This window comes from Mugil cephalus, chromosome 16, assembly GCF_022458985.1.
Source record: "Mugil cephalus isolate CIBA_MC_2020 chromosome 16, CIBA_Mcephalus_1.1, whole genome shotgun sequence".
In the NCBI taxonomy this organism is placed as follows: Eukaryota; Metazoa; Chordata; class Actinopteri; order Mugiliformes; family Mugilidae; genus Mugil; species Mugil cephalus.
The window spans coordinates 5,191,794-5,219,754 of NC_061785.1; the positions used below are offsets into that span (position 1 = coordinate 5,191,794).

General features: G+C 39.8%; 2 protein-coding genes and 1 non-coding gene across 3 annotated transcripts in view; all 3 read right to left on the minus strand.

The window, feature by feature from the left end:
* The window catches only part of LOC125021921 (zinc finger protein 385C-like), an 82,915-nt gene extending 71,939 nt beyond the window's left edge, over positions 1–10,976 (minus strand). Inside the window, exon 1 of the mRNA XM_047608117.1 lies at positions 10,847–10,976. Within this exon, the coding sequence (XP_047464073.1) occupies positions 10,847–10,955 (109 nt within the window). The 5' untranslated portion in view covers positions 10,956–10,976. The remainder of the gene's footprint in view (positions 1–10,846) is intronic.
* Positions 10,977–16,794: 5,818 nt separating this feature from the next.
* trnaq-cug lies at positions 16,795–16,866 on the minus strand. Its single transcript has one exon. It is a non-coding gene; the product is annotated as a tRNA-Gln (tRNA).
* A 3,501-nt stretch (positions 16,867–20,367) lies between these two features.
* Positions 20,368–25,751, minus strand: LOC125022721 (ras-related protein Rab-5C-like). Its single transcript, XM_047609621.1, has 6 exons — positions 25,603–25,751; positions 24,673–24,992; positions 23,526–23,677; positions 23,112–23,234; positions 22,924–23,017; positions 20,368–21,828 (listed from the first exon to the last, which is right to left on the minus strand). Exons 2-6 carry the CDS (start codon positions 24,839–24,841, stop codon positions 21,698–21,700), a joined length of 669 nt encoding a protein of 222 aa, XP_047465577.1. The 5' UTR covers positions 24,842–24,992; positions 25,603–25,751; the 3' UTR covers positions 20,368–21,697.
* Positions 25,752–27,961: the final 2,210 nt, after the last annotated feature.

The following is a 27,961-nucleotide window of genomic DNA, read 5'->3' on the forward strand; positions in this document are numbered from 1 at the left end:
TTCTAATCAGGCTAGAGCAGATCATATTTAATAGGTTTTTAATGTTGACGAGTGCTTCCTGAAATACTTTCTGCTTTATGCACTACGACGAACGACACAAAATCACTTCAAAAGATAATAAGCTATTGCTTTGACTGCTACAAATTTATTTTCTGGTAATCCTTTGGTTTGGTTCTGTTAATCCTCATGTTTTGAGGTTGGACCCTTTCCTTTTTTGCAAATTGTCACACTTACATAACTTAACTTAAATATAGATTTCTGCTTTTTTTTTTTATTATTCTTAGAGTACAATCTTTACCCCAGTTCCTTAATTTTAAAATATAAAGTTTACTCTTCTAAACTGTGTTTATAATGGAGTTTATTTATTCTGACACATGCATTAATAGTTGCAACCATTGATTAGTGGAGGAGAAAAAAATGTACTAAAGGTCTTGGGTCTAGTTGTGTGTTTTTTTGTGAAATGCTTCCAGTAGGACTGAATTAACAAAGATAGTTCGTAGCTGCTCTACTTAAGTAATAAGTTTGCATTATGAGAGAAGATGGAGCTGGAGGCGGATGGAGTAGCAACACTTTATTTCTTTTGCAGAATCCACTTAAGACATCTACAGATCCCAATTCCAGTAAAGCTGAAGCTAAAGAGGCTGTTCTGCCTCTGCCACCACAGCTGGAAAGAAAAACTCTGACTCAGAGGATCTTGACAAACACTGTAAAACTGGACAAAGAAAATTTACAAATAAGTTTGATATACAGAAAATATCATTATACAAAGATGTGTTAGCTTCATCTACATTTCATTTAAGATGAAATGTAGTTAATAAAAGATGCTAACGCTTAGAGCTTTACTGAGAAGTAACGTTAGCCAAACACTACTGTGGCAACCGATTCCAGGCTGGATTCCAGTTGTTTCTTAGTAATGCAACAATCCATTTACTTCTCTTTCGTTTGGCAGTCGGAGATATCTGTAAAAATACATCTCCCGACTGTCAAATCTGTTGGCCCAGTCAATCGCACAGCAGCTCTTCGCCTTTTTTTTAAAATAAATTTTACAATTTAGACGCTATTAAAGCCTACGATTCAAACTAATGCTGCTAATCTCCAGTGGCTGTAACCATGGAGACTTCGCTTGCTGTGACATCACGTGCAAACCCTCGACTTTCCCACCATCTTTGGAACATGTTGCAGGCATCAAATTCAAAATGAGTAAACATTTGTGCAGAAAACTATATAATTTCAAACATTAAATAGCTTCTCCTTGTAGTGTATTCAATTGCAAATGATTGTATTCTGTTTTATTTACATTTTTGACAACACCACAACTACACTAGAATTCAAATTTGTAGATGGAAAACAGTAAATATAACAAAAACGAGTCTATGCTGCCATAATGAACATGAATAATGAACACTGTTTTTTGTTGTTTTTTCCGGATTATTATTTGCCAGATTAGTACAATGATGATGAGTTGTTTGTGGACATCAACATCTTGTGATTCAGTCATGATTGAAACAGACGGCAGCAGAGCCGTGCGATAATGTTGATAATGGCTGCTTCAATTAATGACCATTTAATTTACCCTGCTTGAGTGGTCTTTTGTGCTTGGTCGTAATAGCCATTAGAGAGAATACCATTTTGTGGAGGAACAAAGAGGAAAAAAAAAAAAAAACATCTTAGAATAAGAAAAGCCAGGCAGGAAGCAAAGGCTTTGAGTTGATAAGGTGCTTCATTTTTCACCCCCACTAAGCTGTACTTTTTGACTAAATCACGTTCAGTAGGTATGTAATACGCTTCCTCACGTTGCATAAAGACTGACAAGCTTGAACGGTTTTTGCATTTTTCAGTAAAAAAGAACAAATGTACCAACTGGAACATAAATTAAAAAGCCAAAACAAAGCTGTGTTGTCAGATGGTTTCTATATACGGCCTTTGGTAATTAGCCAGTTTTACACTGCAGGGTGATGGTACACAAAACATGATCTATGTGAGAAATCTGGGAGGAAAAAGGAAAATCATCAAACTGCAAAACACCAACAAGGTTCTCCCTTTAATATTTGTGGAAGAGGTTAAATTCTCTGCACTGGTGACTGCAGTAAGTGCTAATATGACAGAGTTATTCCAGTTTAATAATTAATTTTATTAGAGCAGCCCCATTTAAAAAAAAAAATACACATACATTACCATTTTTTTGAGATCATATTAGCAATAAATCATCTAGGGGTGGGAAAAAATATCAATATGGCAAAATATCGCAATACTTTTTCTTCCGATGCAATATTGATATTGAATGTTTTTTTATGTTTTTTAAGCTGCACTTATTGCAATATATCACAATATCATAATATCGTGATAATGTACCGTATCGTGAGTGAAGTATCGTGATACGTATCGTATTGCGAAGTCCAAATACCCTAAAGGTCGTAAATTCCACTTGAAGATGGCGTGAACCTCGTGATCAATCTCTCAAGACCATTCTCATTCTCATAAATAAACTGGAGCAAACATTTTGCAGCTCATCTTTTTTTTTTTTTTGTGGGCGTACACCACCTCTATACAAAACACACACACACACACACACACACACACACACACACACACACACACACACACAAAGAGAAGCATTTTCCCGTTGCGCCCCGCTGTGTTGATTCTCTACCTGCAATCCAGCCACAGGGGAATGGAGAGGTAATGGGCCGTGCAAAAAATTCAACTTCCCACACAACCCTCAAGGCGTACATCCCTCTGTCTACACGACGGCCACTCGAAGAGCTACTATCAATCTGAGCTGCTGCGTTCCCACTTTGCCTGTGACTGCCGACATTAGCAAGTGTGTTTTTAAACATGTATGAAATGTGGAGCCACCGAGTAGCAAGTATAAGATGGTAGTGTGCTAGCATGTGAGAGAGAATTTCATGTTTGCTCTCCACAACAGGGAAGTCTCTCTTCTCTTTATTAAGCTCCTGAGACCCGGCGTCCTCTTACTGGGACATTATGTTTTAGATCGTGGCAACATATTCTGCTTTGTTTAGACCCTTTTTTCTTCTTAGAAAAGAATTATTAACTGTTCTAGTTTGATATAACATACAAATTTAACAAATTAACAAGTACTCATTGGAGAACATTTGGATTTCATCATTTTCAGTTTTATATTTTGTTTTTTTTTGGTGACTTAACCCTAACTACACGGCTGATCTTTTTTGTAGTGGTAGTAGTAGACAATAAAATGCTTAATTTTTCATATTTTTACCCATTTTCTAACCATTGCTATTCAATTTGTAAAATACACAAATTTGCCTATGTGTAAACACATTTTATATACAAATATCTAAGCTGTGGCTTTTATAGTTTTTGAGCTACAGTGCTTTTGAATAGATGCTTGAAAACATACATCATACAGCTTCAGTATTTATCTTGTATCAATCTGCACGATCGTGTGAACATTTTAATAATGATATGTCAAAATACTCAGTTTGCAGTGCACGCTGTTAAAAAAAAGTGAATGATATTTAGTCGCGATTAATCATATTTCTTAGTGTGGAAGTCAAAGGGTTAAATTGTAATACACACTGAAATAATCCCTGGTTGCTGCCAACTTCTTGTTTTTGTTGCTCAATTCCAACTATTTGAGCCATTCATCCTTAAAGTTTAGTACTGGTAATATATTTTTTGTATTCTTATTTAAGTAAAAGTACAGTTAAACCGCTTAATTTAGTGTGTGTGTGAGTGTCTGTGTTTGTCTGTGTATTTTTATTTATGTATTTATTTCTTTTATCTTTATTCTCCACTTCTGTTTTATTGCACTTACTTATTTTTATGTATATATTTGTAGATACCTTAATTTTTGCACAAATGGAAACCTGGCATTTTGTTTTTTCTTGTTGGTATTGTATTCACATTGTTATTTGAGCATCTGTCAATAAAAACATATCTATGCAAAAAAAGAAAAAGACATTCAGATGAAATTTGGAGGTTAAAGGACATAATGGCAAGATTTTTTATATAATAACCCTTGTGTTTTAGTATTTTTCCTATTTACATCCTTTCATATCAGCCAGACAACGTATAAAAATGCATTTATGTGCTCTCTGATCATCCAGTCTCAGGGAAGATGCTTCACGCCGTCAGTGTACTGATATGTTCTCACTGCAGGTGCAACCAAACATTTGGCCTCTTGGTCTCTTTTCAGTTTATTACGTCTTCATTGCAGTTTTCAGTTCATCACGGCGGCGATGATTGACCAGCTTGCGTCGTCGTAACATGTCTCCTATTGATCATTTTCCTAGAATCCTGGAGGACGGTCTTTTCACCCCGACTGTTATTTTGCCGGGGAGGAGGCTCTGCCCCGTCCTCGGCTCCGAGCGGCCGAATAAAGATCACAGTTATCAGTGCAGAGGCAGGTCTAAGCCGCCGGTGTGTGAAGGGACTGCCATCTGACTTGTAATGACACAGACCAAGAGCCATTACGTCTTTGATGGTAGACTTAAGCAGAAATCCATTTTCAGAGAGTGGGAGGGAGGTGAGGTGAGGCGGGCTCCGAAGGTGGGAGGAGGGGGGGAGGATGGGGAGAGGGATCTGTTTTGAGTCGATTGTGATAAGGTGCTCCTGCAATTTGATGGTGGAGGCTTCTTTTTGATGATGATGGCGGCGGTTTGTAATTTCACCGGCAGTCTATTTCAGATTATGCTCGAAAAGGGTTTATTTTTTATATATATATATATATATTTTTTTTTTTTTTTGGCAAGATTAGTCACACAGAATGAAGACAGAAGTGTTTCGTCTAAATATGTGTCGTTTTTTTTTTCTATGCTGCTGAGAAAATGTGTGTGAACGATACAGGCGGTGCAGTGCAACAGTGAAATCCAGGACAGAAAATGGCTGCCAAGCGATGCACCGGCAGGCGTTCGACCAGCCATTTTTACTCTCGACAACATTTTCTAGCCACGCTTTTGTATATTTCTAATGAAACAGAGAGGAGAGGGTTTAAAATTCATGGATAAATTAATCACCAACTAATTCTTTGCAACTGGAAATCCACAAAATATAAGAAATTCTTATTTGGTATTTTTTTTTTTTGCATACTTTTAAGATGAATTACTGAGACAATTATCCTAAAAATAAAATTATTTGTATCTCTGCCACTTAAAATTTTAACAGAACATTCATTATTATTTGTAGTTCTTCAAATTTGTTCAAAAGCTTCATCTGATCCGATGACCATGAAGGTTTTCCAATTAAAAAATATTACCAGCCAGTTAAACTGAATTTAAGTGACGGAGAAAAATATCAAATATGAGGTTTAATGAGTCATAAAAACGGAAATGAAACCTGTGATGCATCTAAAGGGGGGCTATGGGAAGCTGCTGGCTGGTGGACCACACAGACTGATTTAAGACCACTGGTCCTGGGGAGCCACAGAGCAGGTGCTACCCTCCATCTGTACCTTTAACGGGGTGGAAAACAACCTTGCTGCGAGCAACATTCACAGCAAATGATGTAATGCCTCAAACATGATGAAGTATTTCTGTTTCATAACCGTTGTTCCAAAAATCACCCTGAATGTAGAAAACCCTCGGGGAAACACAGCTTACATTATTTTATATTTAATTTAATGGTTTTAAAGCCTCATGTGCATCACTGAATTATATGAATAGGACAATACTACAAAATACTACATTTTATATGACAGAAATGTTTTATTATGATGTTTGTTACTATAATTTTTTAATTTAAACCAAGGTATCCTTCAGTCTGCTATGGGGTGGGGGTGTCTGGTCTGGTCTAAGTTGGTGCTAGAAGTAACATCCAGGTCCAAAAGTTTCCTGGCAGAACATTGAATTGTCGTAAGATGGTTTAAATGTTATTTATTTCTCCTGTCAGTGGTTTTAATGTTGTGGCTGATCGGTGTAGTTTCTCCTGAAGTAGCTTATTTTTATTTTATTTTTCTTTCATTAAGCTTGTTTATTCTATTGTAGATTTAGAATTGGCAGCTTAGAGGGACTTCTATGTAACAGGCTGTTTTGGGTCCATGTAGGAAATCTTTGGTTGATTAGACATTTATTTTTTATATATGTGTATATATATATTTTAACGTTGCCCCACAAATTTAAACTTCTTTAAATCAACATTAACATGAATCCAACATATTTTAGTAAAGGGATAAATGGAGGCACTTCACACATTCATCGATACAGGAGTTGTCTCAACACTGTGTAACACAGAGCACCACACTAGCCTTCCTGTACACAGTAGGCCCCGCCCCTATCGCTGCTGAGCCAATCACAAGGCCGCATATTACACACTGATTCTGTCAAGATCCCCACAATTGGCCAAGAGCCTCTTCCGTCCCCAGGTAAAATCCCAGACGCTGAAATATTAGCATCCCATCACATGGCTGGTGATTTACTGTCCCTACTAGCATTTAGCTACATTTAGCATTTAGGTATGTTTATGTTTAAGGCAGTTGCACGGTCACCCTACTGCTGCACATGCTTAGAATAAATTTAGAAAATTATATATTATATATATTATATATTGTATCCTATATTATATTTAAACCTGTGTATTATTTGAATAGTTTAATATCGAATGCAATATGATAATAATAATAATAATAATATAATAATAACGTATATTATAACACATCTCTCCATCAGTTTTGGGTCCTTGGCCTGAAAAACATTGAAGACCCCCTATTTATATACATCAAAGCAATGGCAAAACTTGTGTTGCAGCTTTTCAGAGGTGTTTCTTGTGTATTTTCAGGTGGTTTCAGAACAACGTCGGCACTGGAAGGTTTTGATTTTTCACGGCATTTCTGATGTAATTGCATTTCACCTTGCCAACCGTCCAGAGGATTGTCAAATAAAGACAGAGAGGTCCATGTGCCAGTTGGCTGTCACAGCCATTAGTCATAAAACACATTAGGAATGCCACACCCCATAGCAGCTGTATAGTGTTCGGGAGCACGACGCGCCATCACATCAATCTCTATTTAAAACAAAGGGGGTAAATCACGCTGCCGCATAATAATAATTGGTCGTTTTACGTCCTGACAGTACAGGCTCTCAGAGTGACAATTCCCAGGGTTGAAAAATCTTGCGGTGTCAACAAAAAAAAAAGAAAAAAAAATGTTGTGTGTATGATTGTTCAATCTTAGGTTGGACTTTATCAGCACAAGCCACGAGTCCACTGACAGTTAAGGGCTGGAGCTCAAGCTGCTCCCATCCCAATCTCTTTCCACATGATTATTCTCAATTTCACAGCTGATGGTTTTTACTGAGACAGACTGCAGCAGCCAAATGCCAAAGCGCAGAAGAGAAACGCTGTGAGGTGTGGGAGAAAGTTGGCGTAGGGGGAGAAAGTAGATAAGCTGGTCACTCAAGTTTATCGCCGATGTTTGGGATGGAAGTAATCTGAATGTGACCTTTTGTTGTTGTGGTGGTGGTGGTGCAAGGTAGCGAGGGGGATGTGGGGTACTGCTAGATCCAGAGTCTGACAACACAAAGACGTAAAGGGAAACTAGAAATATAAGGAAGCTTTAACTACAGGAATAAAACTCACCAAATTATTGTGCACAAAAAAAATAAATCTCTATTGTTCAAAAACTATTAATAACAAAGAGCTGCATGTTTGCACTGTAAGAAGTGTAGACAAATCTGCATTTACACTTGGCTAATGTTTGCTAAAAACACAATCCACAGCTCTTATATATATATTTTTATATCATAAATGAATGAATGAATAGGAATGAAGGGTCGAGTGGAGACAGAGGACTGATGCTTTGTTGGTTTTATGGGTTTTTGGTGAGAATAATCAAACCATCGTAATGAAGAGGGAGCTGAGCCCTAAGGAGAAGCTCTTCATTTACCAGTCAATCTATGCTTCAGCAGTTATTTACGGTCAGGAAGTTTGGGTAACGTCTGGAAGGACGGCGTCGCGGGTCGCCACGGCAACGTCTGGAAGCTAGACTTCGGGATAAGAAGATGAGAATATCCGGAGCCTTCAAGGATGAGGTGAGAGCTCTGCAAAGATTATGATTACAAGTCACCTCACGATGAACTGTAGAGAGCGGAGCCGACAACCACCTGGCTCGTGTTCTATGTTCTGCACCTGTGTGAAAGACCAGGAAGCTGGAACGGTCCGTCCGCGTAAGCAGCGATGACACTTCACCACAGGAAGCGACAGGCTTAATTTTAGGCAGCTCCTGAACCCCGGATAAACAAATGTGGGTTTTAAGGAGAATTATTTCCTACGAAGCGCTGGGTGGAAGCTTATAATACGCTGTAGTGTCATGAAGACACTTTGAGGTGCTCAGGTGCTTTGCATTCAGTCGCAGAAATTAGCTTTTCAGTGACTTGAGAGATGCGTCATGCAGCATTAAGACCACCGACAGGACAACATTTAAACCATCTTTTTACAGTTTAAGGTTCTCCTGAGAAGGTTTTGGACCTGGTATTCATTCATGTGGATGTTACTTAGACATGTAGCACCCACCTAGACCAGACCAGACACCCCCCCCACCCCATAGCAATGACACTCCTCTATGGTAGCAGGATGCAGACTGACTCTAGCTGCGTTTCCATTACAGTTTTCCGCAAAACAAGTCATATAAAGTACAATTGCGCTTTGCACACGCTTCCATTTAAAGGTGTTTTGCGAATGAGCTGTAAGTCTCGTAAAGTCTCGTCTCACGAGAATTGAGGAAGATGGACTTCAAATGAACCGGTCACATGGGACAAGGAATTGCACTTTCAGTACAAACTGTTATATCAAATTGTCTGAAAAACAACCTGATGAGAGCGTAGAAGTGTTTTAGCTTTAGATATTTGAGAGTTTTTTCTCAAGGCGTTTCTATTAACATTTTTTTATTGCAGTATTTAGGTTTTGTGCATTTGTTGGTGTAATGGAAACACAGCAAGTGACACACACTCAACAACGGTTCAAGGTAAAACTCAACTTCGCTTCACAAGATCCCAAACTGATCAATTATCCCTCAAAGACCCCCCCACTAACATCATCCTGTTTCCACACAGAAGATCCCATGTCCACTCTCTGATGAGTCACAACTGTTTTGGAGACACAATATTGGGAAGGTGGTCATAATGTTATGCCTGTATTGGTGTATATTTAAGGCACATCCAAGTTTTTCTTTGCATGAAATATAATAAATCGACTACGTGGAAGAGGAAGAGCAGTGTGAGTCAGGCCCAGCTGTATATACACACACCTTAGGGCCCTCAAGAATGACACGTAATACCGAAAAAAAAAAAAAAAAAACTCCCCCAGCTTCACATAGGAGGTGTGCTAGTGAAAATTACAGCACCACTCAGGGGAGTGGGCAGCGGGAGCTGCGGGATTTGATGAATCAAGGACCTTTTGTTCACAGCGAAAATGACTGCTTCCGTGCAGTTGGAGAGAGAAACATCTCCTCGGCGGCGTCGTCATTTGGAGCCATTTAGGTTTGAGGCTGACGCAGGACGGGGACGGAGGAGAGCAAGGTCATTTAAAGAGGATGCACAACACGATGATGTGGCCAGCGCCGGGCGTTTGAGTGTCTACTCCGCTTGAATTGAGTAGCAGCTGAGTACGCCATGGCAACACTCACAGTAATGACAGCATGAGAGAGAGAGAGAGAGAGACGCACACATCTATAGGAGGACAGAGTTTGGAAGATGTGCAGCTGAGACAAATGCACTGATTACTTGATTGGATAAATCACAGAATATCAATACGTAGAAATCTAAATATCAAAACGCCATTTATTTTGCAGTCACCACTGCTGTCTTAACCGTGGTGTTTTCCACCATTTTGTGGCTCAAACAACAAATAAACTGGCAGAGAAAGTGATTGCTGCATTCACTTTTTTTTCCTGTTGTAATTTACAATTTGCTTCTCCTTCACACACACACACACACACACACACACACACACACACTCACTCATAGTTGATGGAACCAGGGTCAACCTGAGCTCACAGCTGCACCGCTGCAGATAAGGCTTTAAGAAATAAACTTGTGCCGAGATTAACTACATTCGGCTGGATTTTAAACCAAGGTGACCCCGCACGCAGAGAAAAGGAAGACGTAATAATAAAACACAATTGATTTGAAACCCTCAGGATGAAAATGGGCCCAGTGAAAACTTCTTCTATTTAATCGGTGATTTAATTTTCAACTTCTCTGTAAAAAATATTTCACACAAGCACAAACAAACAAAGAGGCTCTGTCTTCTTCTACAAGATCCTTAAATAAAGCCTTTTACCTCCATCCAGACAAATAATAAAATATATCTGATGTATAATATAATAAATATATGTCTAGGAAGCCAGTATAGTGAGCAACTATGATTACATTTGAAGTATAATTTAAATTAATTGTAATTTAAGACAGACCAAAGAGAAAACGTGACCCTGAAGGAAAAGAAAAGATCCTAAAGACAGTTTTAACTCATTTAAATTGAACACGTTATAGCTACTAGTGGTTAATTTAATACAAAAATGGAAGGATGTTTGTTTTCCTTATTATATATTCACATATAAACAACCAGTTCAGCCATAACTACGTGTTCGCTTTGTTTTACATATATATATTTAATTTTAAAGTAGAAATATGAGCGTATACTAAAGAAACGGACAAACTATTGTCCTCGGGGGAATCGGTGAAGCATTAAAAGTGAGTTCTAGCTCGTGCACAAACATAATATTTACAGGTTACTGAGCGCGTGAGCGTAAAACAACACGAGAGACGCGTTGTAGAAACATTAAGTCGCCGGTAACGAGCTGTCCACGCGCGTCCAAAACGACGCTCAAACCCCCCGAAATCTAAATGTAAAGCAATTAAAAATGTCTTCCTACCTGTGTGAGACGCTTTCACGGCTCCTCTGCCACCACCACCGCTACCACCACCACTACTACCTCCACCAACACCACCACCGCCGCCGCTGCCGCTGCTGCCTCTGTCCATTTCCAGCTGTCACAGATTACAGCCGCCTGCGCGACGGAGATACCAAGGATGACAGGAACAGAGAGGGAGGGGGGAAATGAAACGAGTCGGTGTGGAGACGAACCTGGTGCAGCAGCAGCAGCAGCAGCAGAACTGTTTGAAATGGAAAATGTTAATTATCATCACCGAGTCACTGGAACATGACAATTGAACTCTCGTTTGTTTTTTGCACTGACCTGTTTATCAAAGTTAACTGCAAATGCGCAAATATGAAACAAATGCACGGCTCATTTGGTGCACTTGTGCCAAAACAAACAAATAAATAAAATAATAAAATTAAAAAAAAAAGAGCTCTAACAATTTCAGTTTGGTTCAGGTTATGGAAACAGAGGGAGCTGCTGATTAATAGCACCACAGGCTACATATGCAAAGATCACACAGCTGAGTTTCATCATAAACTGAACATTATAACAGTTGTGAGGGGGATTATATAAGATTATTATATTAGATGCAGTCGCTAGTGTGTCTAATGAAGTGGCCAGTGGATTCTGAAATGATGTCTTTGATGTCACTTGTATTTTACTGTACATATTGTCTTGTATATAGGCCACATTTTTCTTTCTTTGTGTATATATTTATATAATTCTCTTATTGGAGTAGTCGCTGTGATTTATAACCACCTTCCTAATATCGTGTAGGTCTCAATGTGCCTCCAAAACAGTTGTGACTCATCAGAGAATGAACATGGAGCTTCTTTGTGGGTCTTATGAGTTGAGGGGAGGGTTCTCTATAGTGGATCATCCCACAGATATTGGATCAGTTTAGGATCTAGTACATTTGGAGGCCAGGTCAACACCTTGTTCTGTTCTCCATGTTTTTTTTTTGTTTTGGTTTTTTTTTTTTTTAGTTCTTCCTAATCGGTTGTATGAATAAATACCAGGTCCAAACGTTTCCCAGCACAACACTGAATCATCACTTCTACTGTCAGTGGTCATAATATTGTGGCTGATCGGTGTATATGTTTGGCCAATAAAGCTGATTCAGATTTTAGACGTTAAACATGTAAGAATGGAAACAGTAATGAAAGCCTGTGGTTACATTAAATGTTGTTTATTGAGTATTTTAGTTCCCATAAGCTAAAGCTGGTATGAATAAACCTGTGTGACTTTATAATAACTCCACCCGTGACTAAATTTTACCCTCCACAGTGACTGAATCACGTGGAGGTCATGGAGATTAAAGAAAGAACTGGCCACACCGAAGCAGCGAAGCACCAAAATCCTACATGTCCCACAATGCAACTGGAGAGTGTGTTTGTTTGCCCCTCCCTTTTCTGATCCAAGCCCACATCACTCAAATGCCTTTCCTCTAGTTAGTAACAGAAGCTTTGTGTTTAATTATCAGTAATAGCTGACAGAACGAGCTTAGCAGCAGCAGCAGCACGTTCTCCGCGATGAATCGCCCGTAACAGCACAATTAAAACTCATAACAGATCTTTGATTTCGAGAAAGCAGCCATTCGTCTGAGCCGGTGAAAAGTAAATCTTAAAAAGACCTCACTTGAAGTGTTTGTAAAAACACCTGCTGGCGCTTTGCAGCCCCCTGAAACAATGCTAATGTACACCCATAAACAGCTCTAATAAAAACCCGCCACCGCATAATGGCCACTTGGAGAAAGATGAATGGTTCGAGGGGGGTCACAGGAAAAAATGCTGAACCAACCTTCATGGTTCTGTTTGTGTGCACACACACACACACACACACACGGGCTGCCCTCCTCCCCCTTCAGATCCCCTTATTAACATTGTTGGGCTGCGTTCAAAAGCAGATGCCTGCAGATGCATTTCGGGGGGTGTGGTGACAACGGCCGCATGCCGCCCGCCCGCACTCCCACCCACCCGCCCTGCTGGAGTGCGTCTGAATCAGCTGTCAGCCGCCGCAGTGATGGATGCGTGGTGGAAACATACTTGGAGTTTGAGCTATGTCCTTCTCGTGGAAGTCCTTTGGCACGCTGCTTGACCGGACAACAAGGCAGCGGCCCTAAAAATAAAGGAGGGCGCGTGTTTGTATGCGCAGAGACAAGGGTGTAAGATATCAACGCTCTTAATGTCTTTGCTTGTGTGTGGATATTAAAGAAGACACACACACACACACATATATATATATATATATAAAAAAAAAGGAGTTGGCTCTGACTGGATACTTAAGTCCAATCAGCCTCCTGTTGTTAAGGTTGCGAGGTACATTTGGTTGTTCCATTTCCATAAAGCTCAAGCCCCAATCAACGTGTTCCCCCGGCGCTCGGCTCCATCATCATCATCATCATCATCATCATCTTGAGTGCTTTCATTAGAGATGTTTTTTTTATTTCTTTATTTTTTTTTATTCTGCCTGCTGCCCAGAATCGTCGTTTTTAGTTAAACCTGGACACCGCGGGTTTTTATGAAAGCATTGCAATGTATTGGTGTTGTTGACTCTTCTCAAAGTTTTATTTGAAATGGGTGCACGATGGGGGTAAAGAGAAGAACGGGGGGCTTTATTGCGGACGCAGATAATAGCTGCAGTTCACAGCTTGGATGATCATTGCAACCCTCAGCAGTAAAGAGCAGCCAGGCGTGGATACAATACCCACCCTCCGACTCAGTTCGACACCCCATAGCTGTGGTTATTAGCCTTATCCAGCGGCTGCAGTAGCTGTCATCTTCCTTTTGACTAATCAATCACCTCTGTTATTGTTCAGGAGTCATGTATGAATTTAGGGTTAGGTGGAATTATGAATCTACTCTGAAAAAAAAATGTCAGGAAATGAAAAAGCTCATAAATCTTCTGCAAAAAATACGTAACTGTGGACAATGAAAGAATCAGTCAAGCTTTCAAGTAGATAAATGGCATTTTTTTATCTGATGTCCTTCTTCTTCTTCTTTTTCTTGTGGAAAAAGTAGTGAATTTTTTAAGACTCGGGTAGAAATATTTACGCAAAACCGTAGACTCTATGAAGATATAAGATGGAACTGCTCCTCTAAAGTGAAGCCACAGCAAGTAGAGCTTAAATATATGTCAAATATTTTTTTTATTTCGGTAGTTAATATAAAGTTGATGCATGTTCAAGTGACAATTCTTCGTATAAGTTTAGTTTGAGCTATTTTTTTAGTTATTTGACGCTATAGACCCTTTCACAGTTTGTAAACAATGTGACATTTTTTGAGGGGCGGGGCTTAACTGGAGACAAAACAAAACATAACATACAAAACAAAACAAAACATACGCTATAGCCTGTAAACACCAGTTAGCATATTTTAACAGAAGAATGGCGGAGGAAAATATATATTTTAGAGAATAAGTGTTATTTTAAAAAAGTTGACTAGTCTGACCTGAAACGAAGTGTGCAGATTGTTGATTGTCTCACTTCAATTCCTTCTTTTAATCACCAAAGCCAAACCAAAGTTGTCTACAACAGCTGGCAGTGGTAGATCAAACTTCAAGTTAGTCTTTGTGGGTTTTTTTCCGGTTTTGGCACCAAAAAATACACCAAGACGGCATTCTCCATGTTGAAAGTGACAGTGTTGCCTCAAGCTTCCCTCTGTTTTGCCTCCAGCTAACGTCATGACGTGGACCACGAAGGGGTCTATAGAAACAGGATGTGACATAATGGCGACCACCAGTTGCCATGTCAACCGCTCAGGTAAAGTGGTCCCGTGGGCCTGTGAAAGTTGTAAAAAAATTTTTTTCTTTTTTCACCAGTGTTTATTAGCTACTGTGACCAAGCAATTTCAGTTGTGGATCAATAGAGTCTAAACCAAACGTGTCCCGGGGCTCATTTAACATTTAATACCCTCCTTCTCTCTGACAAAGGGTCACACACCCACAAACAGTATAGCATGTAGCTTAGCTGAGAATGAAAGACGATGAAAGCGTCTTAGAATACAAATCGGACCACGATGCTCTCTGGGTAAGATGTTCTTCCCGAGCGTACGTTCTCGTACATTCTGTCCTCCATCGCCGATGTCACTGAAGTCCACTTGAGTTTTTCAATAAAGGAACGGTGCTTAAAAATGGCCAATGATTCAATGAAGAGCAAGTGCTTGCTATTGTAAACTGCTGCTGGAGAAAAGCTCTTCATACTTGCTTGTTCCTACTATTTAAAAACATAGCACAGTTGTGTAAAACAATTTCCCTCTACATGTGATTAGCTTACCTTAGCAAAAAGCCTCTAGAGCTGGACATAGCTGAATACTGAATCCAGTGTTTAAGCCCTTTTTATATATGAGACACCAATCAGCCATAACATTATGACCAACATTCTAATATTGTGTAGGTCTCCCATGTGCCTCCAAAACACTCATCAGACAATGGACATGGATGTTCTGAGGGTGTCCTGTGGCATCTGGTAACACAATGTTGTTAGCAAATGGCGTTTATACCTATTGCAGGGGCTGGCAACCTTCAACACTCAAAGAGCCATTTGGATCCGTTTCCCACAGAGAAGAAAACACTGGGAGCCACAAAACCCCTTTGACATCTAAAATGAAGATAACACTGCATACATCGTTTTTTTTTTTTAACCTCTACGCTAGGCCTATAGTGTGTTGCATTTATGAAATGAAATAACTGCTACAGAGAAAGCGAAATTGCATTTATGTAACATAACAAGGATTTATCCGTGGTTGGCTTACCTGGGGCTGGACCTGCCGGCGTGTGTCGCAAGTCGATAGTTGTGACGTATATTTTGAGCGACAAAAAAATGAAATACATTTTATTTTAATGTTAAAAAAACATCATTAATTCAAATTTAGAATTATATTTAAAAAAAAACTAACGCACTAAAATAAAAATACATTTGAATTAAATAAAATAGTCGAAAGCAACTAGTAAATGTACTGCAATGCACTGTGGGAGTTTTTTGGTTGTTTGATGTTACAACCGTCAGTGCGTTTACATCCACGTGAAAAAAAAAACGAAATATTGCCTTAATCGGACTATAACAGGAGAACTTAAGTGCATGTGAACACGTTACTCTGATTAAAATTCTCATTGTCCGATTGAGGCACCCAGATAATGCGATCGGAATCGGAGTTTTCATCTGACAATGCGTGTGCGCATGCTCCACCACCGCTGCGCTGGCGTGTGACCCCGGAACAAACACGTCCAAGAAAGACGGGCGTAGAAGAAGAAGAAGAAGAAGAAGAAGAAGAGAAACGGAGCCGTCTGAGGGATAACGTGGATCTTACCTGCATCAGAAGTAGCCCGAACATTTTGCATAAGATTAAAAAATGTACTAATATCCGTCTGGTTGTTGTTTGAAATGCCGGGCTGCCGCATGAACGACTCTTGTTTATTATATCACGTTATAGGTAAACCGGAAATCGGGCCGTATTAACGTGGTATTATCCCGCTGAAAAGACACGTATCGCCACCTAGTGTGGAGGAGGAGAACAGTTATTAGATTTTCTTGCGCTGCATGTAAACTAGGACAAGGACTGTAGTGAGAAAGTCGAATTTTGAGCATAGCTCGATTAAGATCTGCATGTAAACGCACTGCGTGAGTGTGATGTGGCATTCAGTGTCATTCAGCTGTTGTGTAGCTCTCTCTTGTTCACTAATGAGTTACTAGTTGGCGCTATTCTGAGGCAGTTAGCGTAAAAAAAAAGTGAATGGCCTTGCTCCGCACCGCTCGCCACAGAGGAACGAAGGAGTCACGGGTTGCTGACCCCTGACCTATTGCTACTCAATCTACTTGTGTACAGTATCTTGCTCAAGAACTTTTTGGCATGTCCAAGGATCAAACCACTAACCCGCTGGGTTTTGGACAACCTGCTCTACCTGCCTACTGAGTATAGCTGCCCCAAAATTTAGCTTAATTAAGGTCCCACCGAGATTTGAACTCGGATCGCTGGATTCAGAGTCCAGAGTGCTAACCATTACACCATGGAACCACGGTGGAGGACTTCGGGTCCCGTGGGTTGAGGGCAGGGGGGGTCTATGGCTCATCTCACAAGTACTTGAACAAGTTTGGGATTTAGTGAAGTTAGAGGCCAGGTCAACACCTTGTGCTGTTCTTCGTGTTTTATTTGAGTTGTTCCTGAAGTGTTTTTGTGTGTGAGTCTTTATCAGTAATTTCTTTTCATCACTGGCGAAATTTTATAAATTCAAATTTTCACAAAAAAGCCTTTATTTATTGCTTTCTTACAGCGAGGTTGAACAACACATTAGCCTGGTCTTACATGGAGACTTTTTTCGCGTTAATTCTGATTGAAGGTTTCGGGTCAACTCTTTCAATGTGAGGTGATCTATTCTGAACTGATGTTCACGTGTACCTCTACTTTTAATCGGAACAGACGTTTTACAGACGTGTGATAGATCGATGAAAACATCATGTGACTGATCAAAGATGGAGGTCTCTTGTCTAATCCGTATAGCAGTTGCTATTGTTTTTACACTTTTATTATTAACAGCTTTTGCTTTTCTGCTGTTTAGCCTTATAGTGTAAAGTCTTCACGGTTTTCAGTCAGTCCATTAAATTAATTTTTGTTGGACCTTTTTAAACAGTTCAATACTTCTATTATAGTCACTGCGCATTTACATCTAGACAAAACAGAGCCTGACTTCATGACTTCATTCAGATTCATTGTCCGCATGACTTTCCATCGGTTTGGGAAAAGGAATATTCTACCCCTGTGAAACCAATAGAATTTCAATTCAGTTTAGGCCTATTTATTCCAACTGATGTGTTTATATGGAGCATTTTAATTTGGTTTGGGCTTCTAAACCGATTGTATTCAGAATATTTGGCTCCATGTAAACCCAGCTACCATTTCTATTAAGTCCTCCCTTAATCAGAGGGAAATCAAAACTATTAATATTTGTGAGCACTATAACATTTTCTGCGTGGGTTTTCTCCAGGTGCTCCAGTTTCCTCCCACCTCCAAAGACATGCTCGTTAGGCTAATCGGTGACTCTAAATTGAGGTGTGAGTGTGTGTATGAATGGTCCAGGGTTTATTAATTTACTTTTTGTGGTGTAATTCTGTTGTATTGTGATTTATATACTCTTGGGCGTAAACATTTTCTTTTTTCATCCAATGAAACGCTCCAGACTTTCTACGCTTCACCAGCTTCAACATGAAGCACTGGAACCAGCCAATCAGAGCAGACCGGGTCTCTGTAGCTCTGCTTTTTACGGGAAACGTAACATAAACACGTGGTGGCTGAGGTTTAGTCTGTCCTACTTCCATCCCATCCTCTGGCAACCCGGTTAGATGTTTCATTTTAGATAAGAGACAATTATTGCACCACATCACACGTAGCATTGCTATCAGCCGAAATCTCAAACCGCGCCACAGAATGGAATCCAGATAGCGCGTCCCCGTGCCCTTGGTATTTAATGACAGTTCTGTCTTAAGACGTCACACAGAATCCATCAGAGCGTTTCAAATTGTGTTTTTTTTTTTTTTTTTTTTGCTATAAAATTGAGGCCATTGCTTTTACATTTACGGTAGCGGAGCTAATCCAAAAAAAAATTCTTGTTGTTATGGCAACCTTTTTGCCCACGTCCCACCACCCTCACCCCCCTCCACCCCCCCTCCACCCCAAACCCCGTTTTCATTGGTCGTACCAAGAGACGCGAGGACTAACGGTGGAACAAAACGCATTTATTTTCAGGGCACATTTCCTTTAACTCTGCAAATCTTCTCCTCCTCCTCTAAACACAGTCAATTCCAGTCCGGCTCGCTTATGATTCACAGAGGCCAAGCATGAAATGAGTTTCTTTTTTTTTTTTTTTTGTGACAGAACACATCTTGACTGACAGCTCGACAAATGAGAAATCATTTACTGGGAACAGAGCACACGCCTGCTTTGGGCAGAAACGCTGCCATATCTCGGAGACTCTCTGAGAGTTAAAATAGCTTTAAGAAGAGGTGAAATGTAATGTTTTTATTGGCAACAGTAACTCAAACCACCTAAAAAATGCATTAAAATCCAAACATTGTAGGTTTTTACTAGTGTACGTTGAGGGTTTACTTCATTTATTAAGTTAAAGGCTTTGCTAGCTGGTCGTGCGTGCAGAAGAAGATAATTGCAAATGCTTTTATAGCTAATACGCCATTAACCTGAGGTAATAATGAGGCATAAACCATAAACGTATTGAGCCGAGAGGGGAGAATGAACCGTTAAGTGTGTGAAGCAGATAAAATAAGTCTGAATATTATGGCAGCGGTTGAGAAAATGTCGTATTGATAAAAGGAAAAGACGTGCCGTGAAAAAAATAAAATAAAATACGCAAAGCATGTGACTCCGGAGGCTTCGGCTCCACGAAAGAGATAACATCAGATCTGTGTAGAGCGATTGGACTCCAACACCCTCTGAATAAATACATAAAATGAACATAAATACAAAAAAAAAGAGAAAATCTACCATATGTCGTCTGTTATATATCTATAAATATATATTAAAAAACATTTTCTGGAAATATAACAAAATGAGGTGGTCAAAACATTAGGTACAACAAAGAGCTATATAGTAGTGCACACGTGTCAAATGTTCAAATGTTGAGCCCTTGACTTTATTTACCTGTGTGTTTAAACCTCAAAGAGCTTTATGCAAATCCCTAAAAGGGTCCAGGACAAACTGCATTAACCCAGAGAAACATTTACTTTAAAATGAGCTGTGAATAATGTGGTGAACACGAGTGAAGACAGGCTTTTTTTTTTTTCTTGTCACTTTGCCAGTAATGGCTTTTTGCATGGCCAATCTACATACTGTCCACTTTCACACATACACACAGATGGGGATGAATACAAATGCAAGCACCGACTGAATATCGTCTCTCCGTTGTGGGTTCGTCCTGCATCGTGACTCTGCCTGCGAAATGAATCGAGTAATGAATGCAGAATATCACCACACTGAGCTTTAATCTAATAGTTTCAGATTATTTTTTTAATACACATATATATATAAATTGATAGCCACATGTGAATTTAATAAGTATTCTGATTTAAATGTGATGCTGCCATCTAGTGTCTGGATATGTTTACTGACTATTTCTGTTCTTCTGTGAAAGGATTTTACTCGTTTATTCATCAGGACTAAAACATAGGTCTTCAACAAAATCTTTGGTTGATTAGACTTTTTTTTTTTCAAATTTTCTCCCAGAAATTTAAATTTCTTTAAATGCACATTAACATGAATCCAACATGTTTAAGTATAGGGATAAATGGAGGCAGAAGACGTTATCTTCATGTCTATGTCAAGGATGTTAATATTTGAATGCAAAATGATGATAGTTATGCATATTTATAAATGCACTAGGCCTAGTTTAATATAGTACACATATAATAGGTAGAGGGTCCCTACTTAATCTCTCCATCAGTTTTGGGTCCTTGGCCTCAAAAACATTGAAAAACCCCTCAACTGAAATCAAAAAGTCACACTTTAAAGTAGTATCCGTTACTTTATTTCAAATTAAATGTGCAGAAGCACAGAGCCTGAAGACACAGTCACGTGTACCCTGTCCAAATACTTCTGGTCTGGCCTGTACATGCAATGCAAATCACTGGAAACGTCCTCCAGTGTCAAACTGTACACTGCAAAACAACTCAGAAGAAAACGAATCACTGCATGTTATTTATTACAATTTTTTTTTCTCCAGATTTACAAGTTATGTCACATTTTCTTTCTTTTTTAATAAAAAAAAGGCTAACAACTCTCTCTGGTGTTATGGTTACCAATACACAAAGAATGAAAACAACTGGATTTGTTGTACAGTTCAGAAAACACCTTCGGATGTGCAGCCTGTCAAATCATGACGTGCCTCTCGACGAGCCTCCGCTTATAAATGTGTCTTTATTAATAATAACAACAAGAACAACAAACCCCCCCCCCTCTTTTTTTTTTTTTTTTTTTTTTTTTACACCTGCCAGTAAAATGTGATCTTAGGGAATGAGGAGGATGTGCAGCCTGGAGACGCTGCTGAGAAGGATCTGCCTCTTCCCCGCCAGCGCCAGCAGATGAAATGCTGAACGATTAAATTTACAGATTAATAAAGATCCATTTATAGCATTGCCTCCTATCTGCACACTAGCACCAAACTTAATTGCATATTCAGATATAATCCAAGTATAGGAAGATGATGAGAACACATTTGTAAGATAGGTGCAAATGCAAGGCTGCAAAGATAATGTCGTCCAAAAAAAAAAAAAAAAAAAACAAAGAGTCACATGTTAATATCAGGTGCAAATGTGTCCAAAAACTGCATAATCTAACCTGCAGTAACACAACCGTCATGTATGTTCTCTATGGATCAGTGTAGAGGGAAATGACAGGGATAGATAATGTACGTGAGTGCATATATATAAATATATACACGCGCACACAGAGAACATACACACATGCTCAGACAAACAGGGACAAACTCATCATCACACTTCAAAGAGAGTTCATTTAAAACAGTATTCAATCAACTGAGACAGAGGCCGGAGACGAACACACGCACACACACACACGGAGGGAAAGACAGAAGAGAAGTAGTGAGGGACCTCGGGGAATTCCCTCTAGCTTATGATTCTTTTTAAAAAGATCCTTTAATCAAAAGAGGGTCCAGATAATCTCATCTGTGATCTCAGTGTAAGTGCAGGAGCGGCGAGTGGCTCTGCCCTGTCCTGCCTCTCTGGGTTTTTTTTTTAGCTACGTGCTGTCCTTTAAAATGATGTTCAGGGCTCGTTCACTAAGTTCGTTGTTTTCTTTCGTTTTCTTTTTTTTCTTTTACTTGCTAATTTCCGCCGCCGCAGCAGTGGCTGCTGCGGCCCTGAGGGCTGGATTCTTGTAGATCGACGCCCGTCCTCGTCCCTCGGCCGCCTGGTCCACCTCCAGCCTGAGGGTCGCTCTTCGGTAGCTTCTTCGCTGCAGGGACAGACAAAAAAATAAATAAATAAAATTTAAAAGCTGCACATTTCTGCCGTGTATTTGCTCTGAAGCGTGACATGGTTTATCTACACATTAACCTATAAATAAAGACAACTCCAAATGTTTCATTTAGAGCAAAGAAGCACGTTATGAAAGAGTTTACATTACAAAACATGAAATGAACAACTGGACAACTGCAATTTCTGTATAGTTCTAGGTCTCAGTGTTGTGTTATGTCCACAACTCTCACTAAAACTGTGTGAAATCTGGGAACAGCTGTGGGGAAAATTGCAGTTAATGTCTTCAATATAACTTTTGGACTTTGCAAAATCATCCCTGGTCCGTTTGCATCCGTTTGCATCTGTACCTTAAGATCTCCAGCTTTTTATTTTATCGTCTGTCCCACGTGCACGGACTGAACCGGGAAACAAAGGCTTTCGGTGCTCTGCTCCCCACATTTGGAACAGCACACAAAGCGTTACCCCAATTTAAAGGTCGTATTAGCACAATGTTTACTAGATCGGTTGTCGATGCTTCTAGGTTTTGTCTGTAACTTTGTGCGACTGTTGGGGTCGAACTATTCACAGCCTGCGGCTCATCTGATGGCTGGTTTACTAACGCCGAAGCCGACAAGAGCTGTGATTGGTCTGATTGAAAGGAGCGTGTTTCCTCTTTAGTGTTTCCAGCTGCTTCTCCATCTCCACCATCATTGAACTGACTGTTTTGGATCAGTAAAGAATCTGTGAGGTTAACCGAGGAGGTTTGTACATAAAAAAGACTAAAAAAACTTTCAGCGAAAGTTTCAGTTGCCATTGTTGAAAAGTGAAACAGGAAGTAGAAATATTCATTAATGCAGTTTTTTAATTCATTAATAAATGACCAACTTTCAAACAGGAACCACTGGGGAGTGAGGATCATGGAGAATGACGGGGAACAGCAAATTATTTCTGTTTCAAACAATTCTCAAATAACTTTTCTTCAAATATTTTTCTTGAATTACATTCAGAAATAAAAGGAGGGCGTTTAACTGGGCCGCGACCAAAAACGTTCGTCGGCTGTAAGGAAGGAGACCTGGCACGACGCAACACTTACCAATGGCCATGAAAATTTCATTGACGTTCATGGCCGTCTTGGCTGAGGTCTCCATGAAGAGCAGGCTGTTCTCGTCCGCGTATGTTTGTGCCTCCTGAGACGACAGTTTGGGTGCAGTTTAATACAAAATCAGGATAAAGTCGACTCAAGTTGAAGCTGTGGATATTTGATGTGTCTGCCGTTCATACCTGAAGATCTACGGCTCTCTTGTTTGCGATGTCGGCCTTGTTGCCAGCCAGAGCGATCACGATGTTGGGACTGGCTTGTCGCTGAAGCTCCTTCACCCAGTTTTTTGCACGCACAAAAGTGTCCTGATAAGCCACCAAACTTGATTAGTGTCATTCTCACACAGCAAGTGTAACCGTTTTTGACCGCGGTTGAACATTTTCGCTTTACAGCACAGCAACGCTGCTGCGCATGCTGCGCCCGCAAAGAAAACCCACAAGATCTTCACAGGTCTAATTTTAAACTAGATATCGTTTAATTTTGGAAGCACAACACTTCATATGTACACAAATGTTTTAAAGCGACGTCAGCTGCAACTCGAACAATAATCCATCTGGCTTTGTAAAAACTCTTGCTGCCCTGCTGGTGAAACCTACTGTGTTGGTGATGTCGTAGACCACAATGGCCGCCTGAGCACCTCTGTAGTACATGGGAGCCAGGCTGTGGTAGCGCTCCTGACCGGCCGTGTCCCAGATCTCAAACTTCACAGTGGTGTCGTCCAGACAGACGGTCTGAGTGAGGAAGGCAGCTAGAGAGGGGGGGGAAAGAGGATTCACATTAGTGCGATGATAATGTACCAGTGACGGTTCACAGTCATACAGGTACAAGGTACACGCAAAACTGGACTTGTGGGGTTTATTGGAGACGTTTCGTTCGTGCGTTAGTGCACAGCAAAGTCCTGCAGGCAGGTCATGGTGCATCCACGAAACAAAGCTCAAGCCTTTAAGACTGGAGCCTCTAGCCATCAATGAATCATTAGAGTACAATTCATAGGCTTAAGAAAACAGGATCAAAGCAGATCCTTTCAATTACAGACCTTAGTCATGTGAAAATCAGGTGTGCACCAGCCAAATTAACATTATGACCACCTTCCTAATATTGTATAGGTCTCCCTTGTGTGCCTCCAACACAGTTGTAACTTATCAGAGAATAGACATGGACCTTATGAGGGTGTCCTCCTGGAGTCTGGTAACAGGATGTTGTTAGTAGGGGCCACTGGGTCCTATAGGTCGAGGGGAGGGGCCTCTATAGTGGATCAACCTGCAGATTCTTGATCATTTTGGAATCTAGTGAATTTTGAGGCCGGGTCAACACCTTGTGTTGTTCCTCAAGTGTTTTTGTGTGTGTGTGTCCGTGTCAGGCTCCATCCTGCTGTCATTGCTATGGGGTGGGGGGGTGTCTGGTCTGGTCTAGGTGGAGGCTACATGTCTAAGTAACATCCACACAAATGAATGCCAGGTCCAAAATTTTCCCGGCAGAACACTGAATTGTCGCAAGATGGTTCATGTCATTCACTTCTCCCGTCAGTGGTCATAATGTTATGGCTGACGTGTGTGTATGAAAGTTTACACTCCACAAAATGAGTTACCAAAAAAAGTATTGTTCAGGTATTGTGTCAGCAAATTACAAACAATATCCAACCCTCCCACACAACCAGCAACACAGTCTGTCTCCTGAGTCGTTCGTGTTTTTAACACAAATTCAAGTCCTTCAAAGGTCCTGAAACACGTTCCCATCTCTTACCTCCGATAGTGCTCTCCTGGAATTCATGAAACTGGCCCTTAACGAAGCGCAGCACCAAGCTGGACTTGCCCACCGCCGACTCCCCGAGCAGCACCAGTTTGAACTGGCAGATTTTGTTGGCCGACGCGGCACCGTTGGGCCTGTTGGCTCCTCCACCACGCCCAGCCATTGACAGACCGACAGGGACTGTTATGTGTGAGACGCTCTGAAACTACGGGTGTAAATACGGGAGCTGGACCTGGCAAACACAGGCACTGATGGTGAGCCGGGTCACGGATTGAACTCCTGGGGGTGAGCTGCGACGGACTGACCTGGGTTACCTTTAAAAAAATAATGATAATAATAATAATAAAACATGGAGAAGTCAGTTAAACCAGTCATGAGAACATTTGTAATAAATTGAATAACTTAAGTGGTTCACATTAAAGATCTAAACTCATACAAACACTTAGTAACCATATATATATATATAGTTATAGTTTTCATAATCCTTGTTTCCCATATTAAATACACAAAACAATCAATCTTTTGCAATACAAACGATCTACAGTACAAATCTGGCTCATAAATCTTAAACAAAACAAACGTAAAGGAGCATCACATGCTGCTAATACATAATTATCACCTATTTAATGCTGTTTAATATCGACCTTTGAATCTAATCTGATAATAACAACTAGAAACTAGCACAACTATAACGCCAACTCGCTCCAACTATAAAAGAAACAAAGACTAAATGAGGCACAACGACAACAAACCGTTTTTTTTCCCCCCCAAACCGGATAAACCTGCTGTTCTCAACTTGAACGTCTCAGACGGACAAAAACAACACCAGCAGTGAGTTAGCTCCGAGGCTAAAGCTCGCTGCTAACGTCGGCTAACACCAACAATTACTGGAGAGAAACGGAAAAAACGCGTTGGAGTCCTCACCGACAATTAAAAAATATATCCACTCCGTGTCGTGAATAGTGAGTCAAAGCTGTGTTATTCCGCGTTAACGGCGTTGTCTGCTGTTCCACTAAAAAAAAAAGTCTTTCAGGTCCTGTAGATTATACACTTCCGCCTTGTGTAATCGAAATACTTCCTGGTTTGGTTTGTCACGTGATACATTGTCACAACCAATCAAATGGGCGGATAGCAGCACGTCAGAAGGAGCCGGCTAGCCTCCTTCAAATACATGACTGTAAAGGGTTTTATTATTATTATTATTATTATTATTATTATTATTATTATTATTATTATTATTATTATTACTTCTGTTTAATTTTATTTTATTCTACTCTTAATTTATTTTGTCTTTCTTTCACTTGTGGTTCTTAAGACTGTTTCTTTTATGTTCAACTAAGCTACTGTGACCAAGCAAAACACTTTTAATTCTCAATAAAAAATGTGCACACATTTCATATTCATGATACAATATGTTACTATAACTTCAAATCCTAATATTTTTATTTCTATGTTCTATTCTATATATTCCTAAAATGCTCCTGTACTATATCGTTTCATTCCTTGTTTATCATTTTTGGTCATTTTTTTTATTTTGTAGACTGCAGCAGTATGGATCATTGAAAAACATCTCTTAAACAAAAACCTTCATTCCATCTGCCACTGCACGTTTAACACTTCTTTTAATAAGTTTCTGTTTTTAACTCCACCTTGTGTTGCAATTATGCAACACAAGGTGACGGAAAATAATCCAAGTACTTTCTTTGCCACATGGTGGTGCAATGGGATAAAACAAGATGATCAAGTATCTGTGAGGTGCACTAGAACTAGAAGCCTAATGCACAGAGGGCCATAACTGCTCAATCCATAGAACCCAACGGGGTCTGACACCCTCAGAAAGCCCATGTCTGTTCTCTATGAGTCACAACTGTTGCACAATATGAGGAAGGTGGTCATAATGTTATGTCTGATCAGTGTGCATTAATACGTGGTAGAAGTTCTTTTCTCAACTTTTCATCACATGGGAGATTAATTGATAACCAGAATTGGTTGAAACGTTTTAAATTAGGATTTTTTTCACTGAGACATTTCATGACCTCGAGCCAAAGCTGAACTTTGTCTCTTTAATTTTCCAGAATGAAAGTTTCCTCTGCGATGCGAAAAATAAATGATTAGACTTAGACTGAGATAGACTTTAATGATGCACAAGGGAAATTGCTTGGTCAGAGCAATAATTAGTTGCACATAAATGAAACACTCAAGAACCACAAATAAAAAGAAAGAAAAAATATGATAAAATAAACATAAAATATAAATATTATCTAGTAAAATAAAACAGAAAATAGTGTAAGCAAAAAAAAAAATGTACAGAATTAGTTTATGAACAAATGTACAAGAAATAGAGACGGAAGAATATACAGTGTTTACATAGGAATGATGCATTAACATGGATAACACTGTCGTTAGTAGCAACAATTATGCAACATCACACCATTAGACTCAAGCTGTTTCTGGGAAAATAACAACAAAAACTATTGTGTGTAATGGATTTTCTTGTGACATGATGTGAGTCCACAGTGTTCAGCCTTCAGAAGGTATTTGATTGATATTAATTTGAACATTGCACAGATCAGTCCTGCAGCAGAGTGTAAACCGAAGTCATGCACAAACTCGCGTTTACGCAAACCCAGAGGGTGACACAATGAGTGCATTTTCAAAGACTCTCAGACTCTATAGCAAATACTCACCACTTCCTCTACTAGTGATTTTGACACAGACATGTTGAGAATATTTACATATTTTAGTGGAATCAGAACAATGGCTTCACCTGAAAACAGAAAGACAGACACCTGTAACTACTCTGAAGGAGTTCATTAAAAGCTCCAGCAGCTGAAATGGGAAAGACTTTCGGTTCCTAAACGGCCAAAGCTTTGTGGGTGAAATTAGAGAGAATTAAATATTGACTCAATTTCACAAAAAAAAAAATGTGCAAACTCCAAAGTCAACTCAAGGAAAATGTGTTCTCTGACCTGCTGGGTCTGAAATGGAGCTTTTTGGTCCAACCTGTAACTCTTTGGTCCCAAGCTGCTTTTATATCTGTTAGGCCACAACAGAATCTCCCCTGCCAGGTAAGTATACACCGATCAGCCACAACATTATGACCACTGACGGGAGAAGTGAATAACATTTGAACCATCTTGTGATAACTCATATTTCTGCTGGGAAACTTTTGAAACTGGTATTCATTCGTGTGGGTGTTACTTAGACATGTAGCACCCACTTAGACCAGACCAGACCCCCCCCACCCCATAGCAATGACCTTAGTGGAATCCGGCCTGACACA